General features: G+C 33.8%; 2 protein-coding genes across 2 annotated transcripts; both read left to right on the top strand.

Annotated features, from left to right (window-relative positions):
* The first annotated feature begins 1,523 nt into the window (after positions 1–1,523).
* Positions 1,524–5,938, top strand: LOC107477909 (external alternative NAD(P)H-ubiquinone oxidoreductase B1, mitochondrial). The gene is made up of 10 exons (XM_016098003.3): positions 1,524–1,759; positions 2,364–2,634; positions 2,806–3,009; positions 3,186–3,436; positions 4,011–4,230; positions 4,340–4,444; positions 4,661–4,924; positions 5,016–5,137; positions 5,476–5,595; positions 5,698–5,938. Exons 1-10 carry the CDS (start codon positions 1,665–1,667, stop codon positions 5,783–5,785), a joined length of 1,740 nt encoding a protein of 579 aa, XP_015953489.1. The 5' UTR covers positions 1,524–1,664; the 3' UTR covers positions 5,786–5,938.
* Positions 5,939–6,830: 892 nt separating this feature from the next.
* LOC107477979 (external alternative NAD(P)H-ubiquinone oxidoreductase B3, mitochondrial-like) lies at positions 6,831–11,010 on the top strand. The gene is made up of 10 exons (XM_052259714.1): positions 6,831–6,922; positions 7,395–7,650; positions 7,915–8,121; positions 8,197–8,447; positions 8,522–8,741; positions 8,840–8,944; positions 9,055–9,315; positions 10,246–10,367; positions 10,453–10,572; positions 10,767–11,010. Exons 1-10 carry the CDS (start codon positions 6,831–6,833, stop codon positions 10,852–10,854), a joined length of 1,722 nt encoding a protein of 573 aa, XP_052115674.1. The 3' UTR covers positions 10,855–11,010.
* Positions 11,011–12,149: the final 1,139 nt, after the last annotated feature.

Genomic DNA, 12,149 nt, shown 5'->3' with positions numbered 1-12,149 from the left:
CTGCACGGTGAACCAGAATCTTAAATAAAGTGAACCAAAATCTTAATTACAGTTAAACAATTATATAGTGCTTAGGGAACAAAACAGAATATATTCGTCTAATTTTTTTAGAATTCTTTCCGCATATCGAACTGAACACATGGACATGGTTAAACAACTCTATAGTACTTACTGAACCAAAAAGTTACTCACAATGAACGAAACCATTATACATATTATCAATTTAATTCAATTCAATTCAGATACAGATCACTTCAGTCCATTCAATTCAATTCAAATAAAATTAGCAATTGCATTCCATTGAATTCGATTCAAAATTCAATAATCCAAACCTCATCAAATTGATGCGTTTCGGAAGAATTATCCAAATCGCACTCATTCAACTGATTTAAAGTTGATTCATTCATTGTTTCAATTCAAAAGTGCAGATCGACAAAGAAAACAAAGAAGAAGAAGAACAATGAAGCTAATTATGTTGAAGTAAATCGAAATCCATAATGCAGAGAAGAAAAGCGTGAACAGAGGAGAAGAACAAATTTAATTAGGTTGAAGAAGAAGAAAAAGAAGAAGAAGAAGAAGAAAGAAAACGCAAGAATAGAACAAGGTTTAGGTTTAGAAAGGTTTACGTTGAGAAATGTTGATCACACAAAAGGAGAATTAAGTTATATACGTTATATGAGGCGCGTGTAAAACAAACGAATGTAAAACATGTATAATAAAAGGTACTTAAATAACATCCATGTAAAATTACATGGATGTAGAGTTTTTCCATTAGTAAATAATGATCTAGATGTTAGTTATTGTTGTATATATTTTATGTATACATTCCTAACACCTTTATTATAAGATATTTTTAATACAAATATGCTTGTGTTTTTTTTTTCTCTCCCACACACAAATATGAGTAAATATTTTAATTGATATACCTTGGTTATTATGTCTAGATTTAATAGATCTTTTTGAATGTGTTTTAAACTTTAAAGTTTATTTGACGATTGAGATGTTATTAATGAAGCTTAAATGGGGTCAATAAAAATACATAATAATTCGAGGTCTTTCTATATATATTGTAAAGATAAGTATACATTTTGTTAGTTTAGGTTAGATAAAAATAATTTTATACGTATCTTGTCCTCATTAAAAGACAAGATAATTATATATGTATTTCATTATAAATAGGGTAAATATGTTTAAAAATAATCATAATATCTTATCTTGTCTTTAGATCAGATACTTGTTCATTCTTTTTTACTTATTTCTTATTCTTCAAAGACTACATACATTTGTAAAAAAATTGTCGACGGACAGGATGAATAATAATAACGTGTAAAAACGTGATGCGTGTCTATCTCTATAATTTTAATATTTATTTTTTAAAAATCTGTTCGCAGACTACCTGGGAACAATAATAACTCCAATACAAAAAAATATTCTGCAAGTCAACTTTATTGCCAAGCTGTTACGTCCTTGTTACACGTGTCATAGAATATTCTATATCAATTTCCAAATCTGAAAACTGAAAGAAACTTTCTAAACAGAAACGAACTTTGAGAGATCAGAAAGTCGCTTTTGGTGTGAGCTATCAAATTCTGAACTCTTTCCTATTCACCTACCAGCTGTGACTCCATTGGAGAAAATCTTCATCAACTACTCAACAAACTAAGATGAAGATGGGTTCCTTCTTCATGAGGGCCTCCAATGCTCTCAAAGGCTACCCTTCATCCTCCAAGCTTCTTCTTCTCTGCACTCTCAGCATCAGGTCCCTTTCTCTTTGACCCTTCAATACTGTTTCTTTTTTCTTTCTTCTGCTTTTGATGAAATTAATGTTGGAGTATTGCAAAGAAATGGGGAATCTTGGACTAGTGAACACATGATAATTGGCATAGTAGGGGTGCTTATTTATCAATCATCATAATCTGCAGATAAACAAATTTTTATTACTTCAAGTTAGGAAGATAGAACCAATCTGAGATCTTGAGAATCATAGGAAAAAAAAAATTACTCCATGTGTGTTCAGGCTACTGGCCCTGTTGACCAAGTGTTGACTTTTTTACCTTCACTCTTGTGCCATGGGTTGTCCTCCTACACATGTAAGAAATAATTATTGTAGGTGAGAGTGGGATGAATACTATGTGCAATTTGCAAATAAGAGGATCTATTTCACAGAATTGGATCTTCCACTATGAGTGTGACATGGTATGGTACTTATTTTACAATATTGTGAATGTATGTGTAGTAGCATTTAGAGGGTCATTTCTGTGGATGAATCCATCAATGTATTTCATTATTCTTTTTATGCATATGTGATGTGTTCAATAGTTTCATTGAGTGTGATTGAGTCTATATGCTTTTGGAAACTGCAGTGGTGGAGGTGTAGTGGCATACTCAGAATCACGATCAGAAACCGAACATCCTATTATTGATGCTCATGTAGCCCCCAAAAAGAAAGTAGTGGTTCTTGGAACAGGATGGGCTGGTACCAGTTTCCTTAAGGATCTGGATGCCTCACGATACGATGTTCAGGTTGTTTCGCCTCGGAACTACTTTGCGTTCACTCCCTTGTTACCCAGTGTCACTTGTGGAACAGTTGAAGCTCGAAGCATCGTAGAGCCAGTTCGGACCTTAATAAAAAAGGTGGAGGAAACAAAACCATAGCTCTAAGAGTTACTACTGATATGTTAGATTGTCATGTGTCTTGACATTGTCTTCTAATGATATGAAGAGTATGTTGAGTAGTTAATCGATGACTAGTGTGGTTTTTCTTTTTTCTTCTTTTATAATTGTCTTTCTTTTTTCATATTGTAGAATAAAGGTGAAATAAAATATTGGGAGGCAGAGTGTGTCAAGATTGATGCTGCAAACAGAAAGGTCTTTTGTAAAGACAATATCAACAACTTAGTGGGAAGGGGCGAATTTTCGTTGGACTACGACTTCTTGGTTTTAGCAGTAGGATCACAAGTAAATACTTTTAACACCCCTGGAGTGAAAGAGAACTGCCACTTTCTGAAGGTAAATATATTTTCTTATGCAACATCTGATCATTTATGGTTCGAAAAAGTTCTGATTGTTGATTCAAATATTCAGTAAAACTTTGAACTTGTTGATGACAAAATGTTATTATCTGAGTTCTTTTGTTTTTCTTAATCTGTCTCTGACTAATCCAAAGTGTGTATATATATATATAGGATATCGAGGATGCTAAGAGGATCAGGCTGTCTATCACAGATTGCTTTGAGAAGGCTGTTCTTCCTAGTCTATCTGAAGAAGATCGAAGGTCGAATCTTCATTTTGTAGTTGTTGGTGGGGGTCCAACTGGAGTAGAATTTGCTGCAGAGCTCCATGATTATGTCCAAGAAGATTTGACGAACTTGTATCCAGCCGTTAAGGATTCAGTGAAGATAACATTGATTCAATCAGGAGATCACATCCTGAATACGTAAGAAAATCATAAAATTGAAACACTTTATCTTCCTCAAATCACATTTTTTTTAGGTATTCTTTATCTTATTAGTTGTGCTGTTATATATTACATCCCAAAATCACTTTTTTTTTGTTTATTTCTAACATGGCATACAAAAATAGTGGAATAACTTTTGAGTGTTTGTTTTGGTATTATGATTGGTATTTAGCCTCTGCTTCATTATCAGGCATCATAAATCACTTGGGTTATCAACCAATTAAACCTTTAAATAAGTGCTTTTGATTCAAAAAGGACGAGTATGATGAATTGGTGATATATTCCTTGTAACTTTTCTACATCTCGGTAACTGACACATGAATCGCGTAGCCCATCCGTTTTCTAATTATAACATGTAGTTGGTCCTCTTTAGCTTTGATGGAAGATTGTATTTACTATTTGTTTGAAACTTATAACTCAAGCAACAACATAAGCCTTCTATCATTTGATGCATTCTGCCAACATTAATAATTTTCTTAAGTTTCTGGTATTACTTACCTCATAAAGCATGTATTTTCCAAGACTCATCAAAGTGTGATCTTTGATCCTGTAGGTTTGATAAAAGAATAAGTACATTTGCTGAGCAGAAGTTTTCAAGAGACGGTATAGAGGTTCAAACAGGATGTCGTGTCATCAGTGTTAGCGACAAGGAAATTACAATGAAGGTGAAATCAACAGGAGAGATTTGCTCTGTGCCGCACGGATTGATTGTCTGGTCCACTGGCATTTCAACTATTCCAGTTATAAGGGACTTTATGGAACAAGTTGGTCAGGTGCTTCTCCATTCCATGATTTTCTAAAACACAGCCCTTCTTTTCTTCTTCAAATCATAATCAACTGTTATTCGGGTAACCTGTATAAACTAGACTTGCTCTATTGCAGGGTAAAAGACGTGTACTAGCAATCGACGAATGGTTGCGAGTAAAAGGATGTGAAAATGTGTATGCTGTTGGTGATTGTTGTACAATAGATCAACGAAAGATCATGGTATCGTTTTGATCCCAAGTGTTTTTTTGAATATTAAGCTTATATTGTCAATTGTAATTTTCCTTCAAATTAATACACATTTGACCAACTTATCATACAGTTTTACCTTTCAACTTTTGGATGAGAAAGGAGGAAAATACAAGACCTTCTTTAGACAAATATAAATCGCAGTTGAGTTTATCTATGTCATAGTTAACTCATTGCCTTTGTTTTTAGGACGATATCTCAGCCATATTTGCGGCTGCAGACAAAAATAACTCCGGTACCTTAACCATTGAAGAATTCCAAGATGTGATGGATGACATCTTATTAAGATATCCACAAGTTGAACTTTTTATGAAGAAAAAGCATCTTCTTGATTTCACCTCTCTGTGGTTAGATTCACAAGGGAATGAAAGAAAAGAGATAGACATAGAAGGGTTTAAGCAGGCTCTTTCTCATGCGGATTCACAGATGAAGAGTCTTCCAGCTACTGCACAGGTTTGCATTATGTCACCACACCAGTAACCAATTGCTTGTTATCAAAGATTCCTGGAGTTTTTAAAGGTTTGGTTTGGTTTGGTTTGTTTAGGTTGCTGCCCAACAAGGTACCTATCTAGCTAGATGCTTTAATCGCATGGATCAATGTGAAGAGAATCCTGAAGGTCCTCGGCGATTTAGAGGAACCGGACGTCATAAGTTCCTTCCCTTCCGGTACACCTTATATTCTGTTGTATTATGGTTTTGTTGGAAACAGTGCAAAACAAATGCATAAGTTTGCAAAAATTCATATATAAATGTCTATTTTATTTGTGCTAATCTAACATGCAACCTGGTTAGATATGTAATTTCGTGATGGAATACGAAGATTGCACTAACCAAAAAAGTAAGGCACCGCACAAAATAGTTATGAACTCATGATTCAAAATTGATAACCAAGTGGGTGAATAAAGATATATAGATTAGCATTTTGCTCACTTAAGATATTTATGCCATTTCCTTGCTTTAAACTCAACTAATCAGTGAGATGTTGGTGGATTGTTGTCACAAAGGTATAAGCATTTTGGGCAATTCGCACCGCTGGGCGGCGAGCAAGCAGCCGCAGAGCTTCCCGGGGACTGGGTTTCCATGGGTCACAGCACTCAATGGCTCTGGTATTCTGTATATGCAAGGTAATCTTCAAGTACAACCATGCTACATTACATGTACACAAAATATCGGCTACCAACTCAATCATGCTATGTATTAACTAGTTTTATTTGAACAACATACAGCAAGCAAGTAAGCTGGCGCACAAGGGTATTGGTCATATCTGATTGGACTAGAAGATTCATTTTTGGAAGAGACTCAAGTCGTGTTTAGTGGGATTAACAAATTCAAGGCTGAATAAATTTGTGGCAGTGTCTCTGTTCATTCTTATACATGTATAGTATGGTAATTTTGGAGGCACAATTATTAGTAACATTTTGAGAACTGTCATAATCTTTTGTATGAAAATTGCTTCTTCAGCTTCCACTTAATTTGTCACAATTGGTAGACTATGTTCGGAAATGTCACTCTCACCTGCGATATGAGTTCGATATGGAACTTCACTCAAATGGTAGCCTATATTGAAATTATTATTATTATTATCTAACTTTAATATCAAGCATATTATGATAATTTTAGTCTCTCTAGTTTTTTAAATTGAAAAAAAGTTAAGGTAGACTAAAATTAGGATGGAGAAAAATAAAATATTGGCCAAAAGTGTATATTTTCTCGAGTCCTATATTCCAATAGAACTGGATATTCACACTTTTTATGAACATTGAGTCAATTTATTCTCCTTTATTATTAGGTGGGTATCTGATTTAAATTAACTAAAATTCTCATCCTATCCATGATAGGAAAAAGTGAATACAAAACTAACATTTATGTCAAAGATAGACTATAGTCTATAGTATCACAATTTCGTTTGTTGCATGATTTATTAAATGAATGATCCGTGAATTAAGCCTACAAAGTGTAGTGTTTTCTTGAAACATGAAGAACCCGATTCAATAGATTACTGTTCCACTTCTGTTTTTTTTTTCTTAATTATTATTATTTCAAACGTGATCCAATCCAAGTCCTCATATATTGGAGATCTGTATCTCTTACAATAGGCAAATGTCCTAATTATGTTACATTAAAATAGGCAAGTGTATGTCTTAATTAATCCTTTCAACTTGACAATGTAACCGAACAAAATGCATCATACACTACGTGGCATTAACACTTTCAATTTGACCAGGTTCCCCAGTATTTAAAACTGTACCTCAAAAATCTGTTACTAGTTTTTGGTTGCACTCATTTGCAAGGAATGAAAATATAGAAGCACAACAAACACAAAGGCACAAAAGAAGAGAAATTAATCAAGGGATTCAGAATGCGTTGGTCATCCTTCTATCACACAGCATCAAGGGTTTTTAATGAGTATCCCAGCTGGTCCAAGTCTGCTATTGTATGCACTGTTATCAGGTCCTCACACCTTCTTAATTCTCTACTTTTGTTTCTTTCTGTACTCTTTTCCTTTTCTATCTCATGCTTCTTCTTTTTCTCTCTCTTTTTTTGAATGTTTAGTAGCCATAGTATTGTATATTTGTATCTGAACAAATTAAATATGCCGAATACAAAAATGCATGAAGCGAAAAGTGATTGTTAACAGATAAATAAATAAACGAAGACTACTCCTTATTGTTTTTTTGGTGACTTGACTACTCCTTATTTGATTTAGAATTCAATGCTTTTTTGGTTCAAATAATTAGAAATTTGTTTTCTTTAAACATCTCGAGTTATTTGTGATGACAAATCCAAATGTAACAAAACTTCAAAAAACACAAATTTTGTATGCCTTAAAAGATCAAAACACCACAATGGATCAACTCTAGCAATTAATGATCATTTCTTATTTGTTGTGATGATTATATTATTTTGTTTTGGGGGTTTGCAGTAGTGGAGGCCTAGTGGCATATGGTGAAGCGGTACAAAGTGAGAATGTGAAAGAAGCCCCAAAAAAGAAAGTGGTGATTCTTGGAACTGGTTGGGCAGGAACCAGTTTTCTTAAGAGCATCAGAAGTTCATCTTATGATATCCATGTTGTTTCACCTCGTAACTATTTTGCATTCACCCCTTTGTTGCCAAGTGTCACTTGTGGCACTGTCGAAGCACGCAGCATTGTTGAACCCATTCGCAACATCTCAAGAAAGGTACTCTATTTGGGTACGTTTTATTGGGGCGTCAAAATTGATAAACGATCGCATCCTTCTTGAAATATAAATACATATTAAACAACATATAAATATAAATATAAATATATAGATACACTTAATATTTTTGTATTTTCAAACGTGCATGTTCGACTTTTGTTGCTTCATGGTAAAGTAAAAATAGCATGATTAAAGTGAAAATAGTGATCGAATATGGACTCATGAGATAAATAGTGATTAATACACACCTTTAATTTGCAACAGAGTGGTGTAAATATTGAATTCAGTGAAGCTGAATGCTATAAGATCGACCCGAAGAACAAGAAAGTTTACTGCCGTGCTGATCCAGAGAAAAAGATGGGTGGGATTGAAGATTTTTCCCTTGATTATGATTACCTTGTAATAGCCATGGGAGCACGTTCTAATACCTTCAACACACCTGGAGTTCAGGAACATGCTTACTTCTTGAAGGTATGGTAATCATGTACATAAGGTTTTATAGTTAGAGTAATGTGTTAAAGTAGTAGTGTTTGAATGTATGTGAAGGAAGTGGATGATGCTCTAAGAATCCGGCAAAAGGTGGTTGATCTTTTTGAGAAAGCAAGCATTCCATCCATATCTGATGAAGAGAAGAAGAAGCTTCTGAGTTTTGTGATTGTTGGAGGAGGCCCAACTGGGGTAGAGTTTGCTGCAGAACTTCATGACTTTGTTCATGAGGATCTTTCTAAACTCTATCCTTCTCTACAACGTTATGTCAATATCACTTTGCTGGAGGCCGGAGATCATATCTTAAACATGTAACATTTTCTTTCTTTTCCTATTTCTTACATTGTTTTGTTCCAATCACATCTATTTTCTTTACTTAATGCAGGTTTGACAAGAGAATCACAGAATTTGCTGAAACAAAGTTCAAAAGGGATGGCATAGATGTGAAGTTAGGATCTATGGTTATCAAAGTAAGTGAGAGAGAAATCTCGGCCAAAGACAGAGTAAGCGGTCAAGTTGCTTCCATACCTCATGGAATGGTAGTTTGGTCCACCGGCGTCGGTCCTCGACCAGAAATAATTGAATTTATGAAACAAGTTGGCCAGGTTTGTCGCTTCCTATTCATAGAGTTAATATTTTTAAACCAAGAAAAAAGTGTTGGTTATTTAATTGTTTTTGTTGGTTGGAACTGTTTGTGTTATAGAGTAATAGACGTGCATTAGCCACTGATGAATGGCTAAGGGTGGAGGGATATGACAACATCTATGCTTTAGGTGATTGTGCTACTATAAATCAGAGGAAAGTTATGGTATGTGCATCCTATGCATTAAGCTGAGAAGGATCACAAAATGAAAATATATATATATATATTTGTAATTTATTATTATTATTCCAAGCTGAGATAGTTGAATTGAACAGGAAGATATATCATTGATATTCAGCAAGGCAGACAAGAAGAACAGCGGGAAGTTGGATCTGAAAGAGTTTCAAGGCGTTGTGGACGACATCATAGAGAGGTACCCTCAGGTGGAGATTTATTTAAAGAAGAACCAAATGAAAGATATTGCTACCTTGCTCAAGTTTTCTCAAGAGAGCTCAGTTACTGTTGACATTGAATCCTTCAAATCTGCACTTTCCAATGTTGATACTCAAATGAAAAATCTCCCTCGAACTGCTCAGGTAAATTCTACTCGCTTCCCTTATAAATCAAAAGAGGTTCTATGTAAGAATTAAGATACAAGGTTTTGAAAACCCAATGCTCCTCAATTTCAAACTAACAGAATTAGAAATTTAAAAATTTAATCAAATTTTAATTGAAACTGATTTGTTTATAATAAAATAATATATTTATATATAAAATATATAAGATAAAGTATATTTTTTATTTTTAATATTTAGTTTCATTTAATTTTATTTCTAATATTTTAATTTTTATCACAATTATTTTTGGACGTTAATTTGATGTAAACTTTTAAGGAAAAAATTAAAAACTTTTAAAGATAGTTTTGACATAAATAAAAAATATTAGTGATAAAAGTAGATGAATCAAAAACTTGAAAAAAAATTAAATGAAATTAAACTTTAAGGATATTTTAAAAAAATCATTAACATTCGGAACAAAAATATATACTTTATCTAAATATATATTTTTAAAAAAATAAATTTTTATTTATTATTTTAAATTGACTAACTACTAAAAATTGCACCAGTTCAATCGATTAATTTTTTTAAAAAATTTTAATTAATTCATTATTAAATAATCTTTGTCTTAAATTAAAGAGTAATGCTACACATTTAAGTTTTTTTTATGAATTAATCACAACCAAATAAAATAATAAAACTTAGAATAATATTAGTCATAATTAATTTTTATTATATTAGAACAACTTAATTTGATTTAATTAACAAAAAGACTTAATTGTGTAATATTATTCTAAATTAAATCAAAGAATAATATCTGATATTCAGTTAACTGAATCGAACCACGCAATTCAATCTTATTCTCGTAACTATATGCCCTTTCATTTTTGCTAATGATTGATATAGTTCCCAGAAAATATATACTAGTATTTAAAGGTGGTGTTACTTACAAATTTGAAGAAATTATAGGTAGCTGCTCAACAAGGAGCGTATCTTGCAGATTGTTTCAACCGTATGGAGATATGCGAGCGGTATCCGGAAGGTCCTCTTAGATTCAGGGGAACCGGACGCCATCGCTTTCATCCCTTCAGGTACCAATTCAAGATGCTTCAATTCGCCCTTTCATTTACTTAATCAAACCACATAATGACATCAACAACTTCATCAATCTTCAAGGTACAAGCATTTTGGACAGTTCGCTCCTCTAGGAGGAGAACAAACTGCAGCTCAACTTCCGGGAGATTGGATTTCAATTGGCCATAGCACTCAATGGTTGTGGTATTCTATATATGCTAGGTAATTCATTTTAAATCATTTTCTTCATATTTTTATTTTACTATTTTTTATTTTTAGAATTTGATAAAAGATAATAAAAATGATAAAATTTTATTTTTTTCAAATGAAGTAGTGTATATCAAATGACAAGTAAAAGAAATGAAGTAGTGTATATGGTTTAATCCTCTAACTGTTCCCGAAACATATATATGCAGCAAACTAGTGAGTTGGAGAACAAGAGCATTGGTGGTATCTGATTGGGGAAGAAGATTCGTATTTGGGAGGGACTCAAGTCGAATCTGAGATCATCACATATTCACATCTAATCCAAACCATGCATGTAGATTTATTGGCACAACAGAGCAATAGAAGGAACTCGAAAAAAAAACCAACACGGTGTTTGATTATTTTTCTCATTCAGAAGTAGTTTCTTATTATATAGTATGTACTAGTACTTTGATCGGTAACCTTTTTCCTTTTTCGGTCTTGATTTATTTAATTTTTTCTCAGTTTTACTCTTATACGATACAAGCTATTACCATATACAAACAACAACAACAACAAAGCCTTATCCCATTAAGTGGGTCGGCTACATGAATCAAACGACGTCATTGTGCTCTGTCATGTATCATGTCTACAAAGAGACCGTTTACATGTAGATCTCGTTTGACCACCTCATGGATAGTCTTCTTAGGTCTTCCTCTGCCTTTCGCCCTTTGTCCATCTTCCATCTCATCCACCCTCCTGACTGGATGTTCTATCGGTCTTCTTCTCACATGTCCAAACCACCTGAGACGCAATTCAACCATCTTTTCCACAATGGGTGCTACTCCAACTCTCTCTCTTATATCTTCATTCCTTATTTTATCCAATCGCGTATGACCACTCATCCATCTCAACATCTTCATCTCTGCCACACTCAGCTTATGTTCGTGCTCCCCTTTAGCCGCCCAACACTCCGTACCATACAGCATAGCCGGTCTTATAGCGGTGCGATAGAATTTACCTTTAAGTTTTAAAGGCACTTTTTTGTCGCATATAAAACCAGATGCACTCAGCCATTTTGACCAACCTGCTTGGATCCTATGATTTACATCCTGTTCAATCTCTCCATTATCCTGTATGATGCACCCAAGATACTTAAAACTTTTAACTTTTTCTAAGATGTTTTCTCAGACTGAACTTACATTCCATATATTCCGTCTTGCTACGGCTTATGCGCAGACCATACACTTCTAAAGCTTCTCTCCATAACTCCAACTTCTTATTTAGGTCTTCCCTTGACTCTCCCATAAGGACGATATCATCGGCAAAAAGCATGCACCATGGCACAGGCTCTTGGATGTGCTCTATGAGTACTTCCAAGACTAATGTGAAAAGGTATGGGCTTAAGGATGATCCCTGGTGTAATCCTATACCAATAGGGAATTCTTCCGTCACACCACCTTGAGTCTTCACACTAGTTGTGGCCCCATCATACATGTCTTTAATTGCCCGAATATATGCGATCCTTACTCTCCTCTTTTCTAAAACCTTCCATAAGACCTCCCTTGGTACCCTATCATACGCTTTTTCCAAATCAATAAACACCATATGTA

Source organism: Arachis duranensis, chromosome 3, assembly GCF_000817695.3.
Source record: "Arachis duranensis cultivar V14167 chromosome 3, aradu.V14167.gnm2.J7QH, whole genome shotgun sequence".
In the NCBI taxonomy this organism is placed as follows: Eukaryota; Viridiplantae; Streptophyta; class Magnoliopsida; order Fabales; family Fabaceae; genus Arachis; species Arachis duranensis.
The sequence above is the reverse complement of the archived record's forward strand: the minus strand, read 5'-3'. Positions and strand labels throughout refer to the sequence as shown.

Bases quoted from the DNA above. Each gene is read 5' to 3' on its own strand.
- LOC107477979 (XM_052259714.1), top strand. From the start codon at position 6,831: ATGCGTTGGTCATCCTTCTATCACACAGCATCAAGGGTTTTTAATGAG. The intron at 8,122-8,196 runs GTATGGTAATCA...ATGTATGTGAAG, and splicing joins AACATGCTTACTTCTTGAAG to GAAGTGGATGATGCTCTAAG. The intron at 10,573-10,766 runs GTAATTCATTTT...ATATATATGCAG, and splicing joins TGGTATTCTATATATGCTAG to CAAACTAGTGAGTTGGAGAA.
- LOC107477909 (XM_016098003.3), top strand. From the start codon at position 1,665: ATGAAGATGGGTTCCTTCTTCATGAGGGCCTCCAATGCTCTCAAAGGC. The intron at 1,760-2,363 runs GTCCCTTTCTCT...TGGAAACTGCAG, and splicing joins CTCTGCACTCTCAGCATCAG to TGGTGGAGGTGTAGTGGCAT. The intron at 3,437-4,010 runs GTAAGAAAATCA...TTGATCCTGTAG, and splicing joins GGAGATCACATCCTGAATAC to GTTTGATAAAAGAATAAGTA.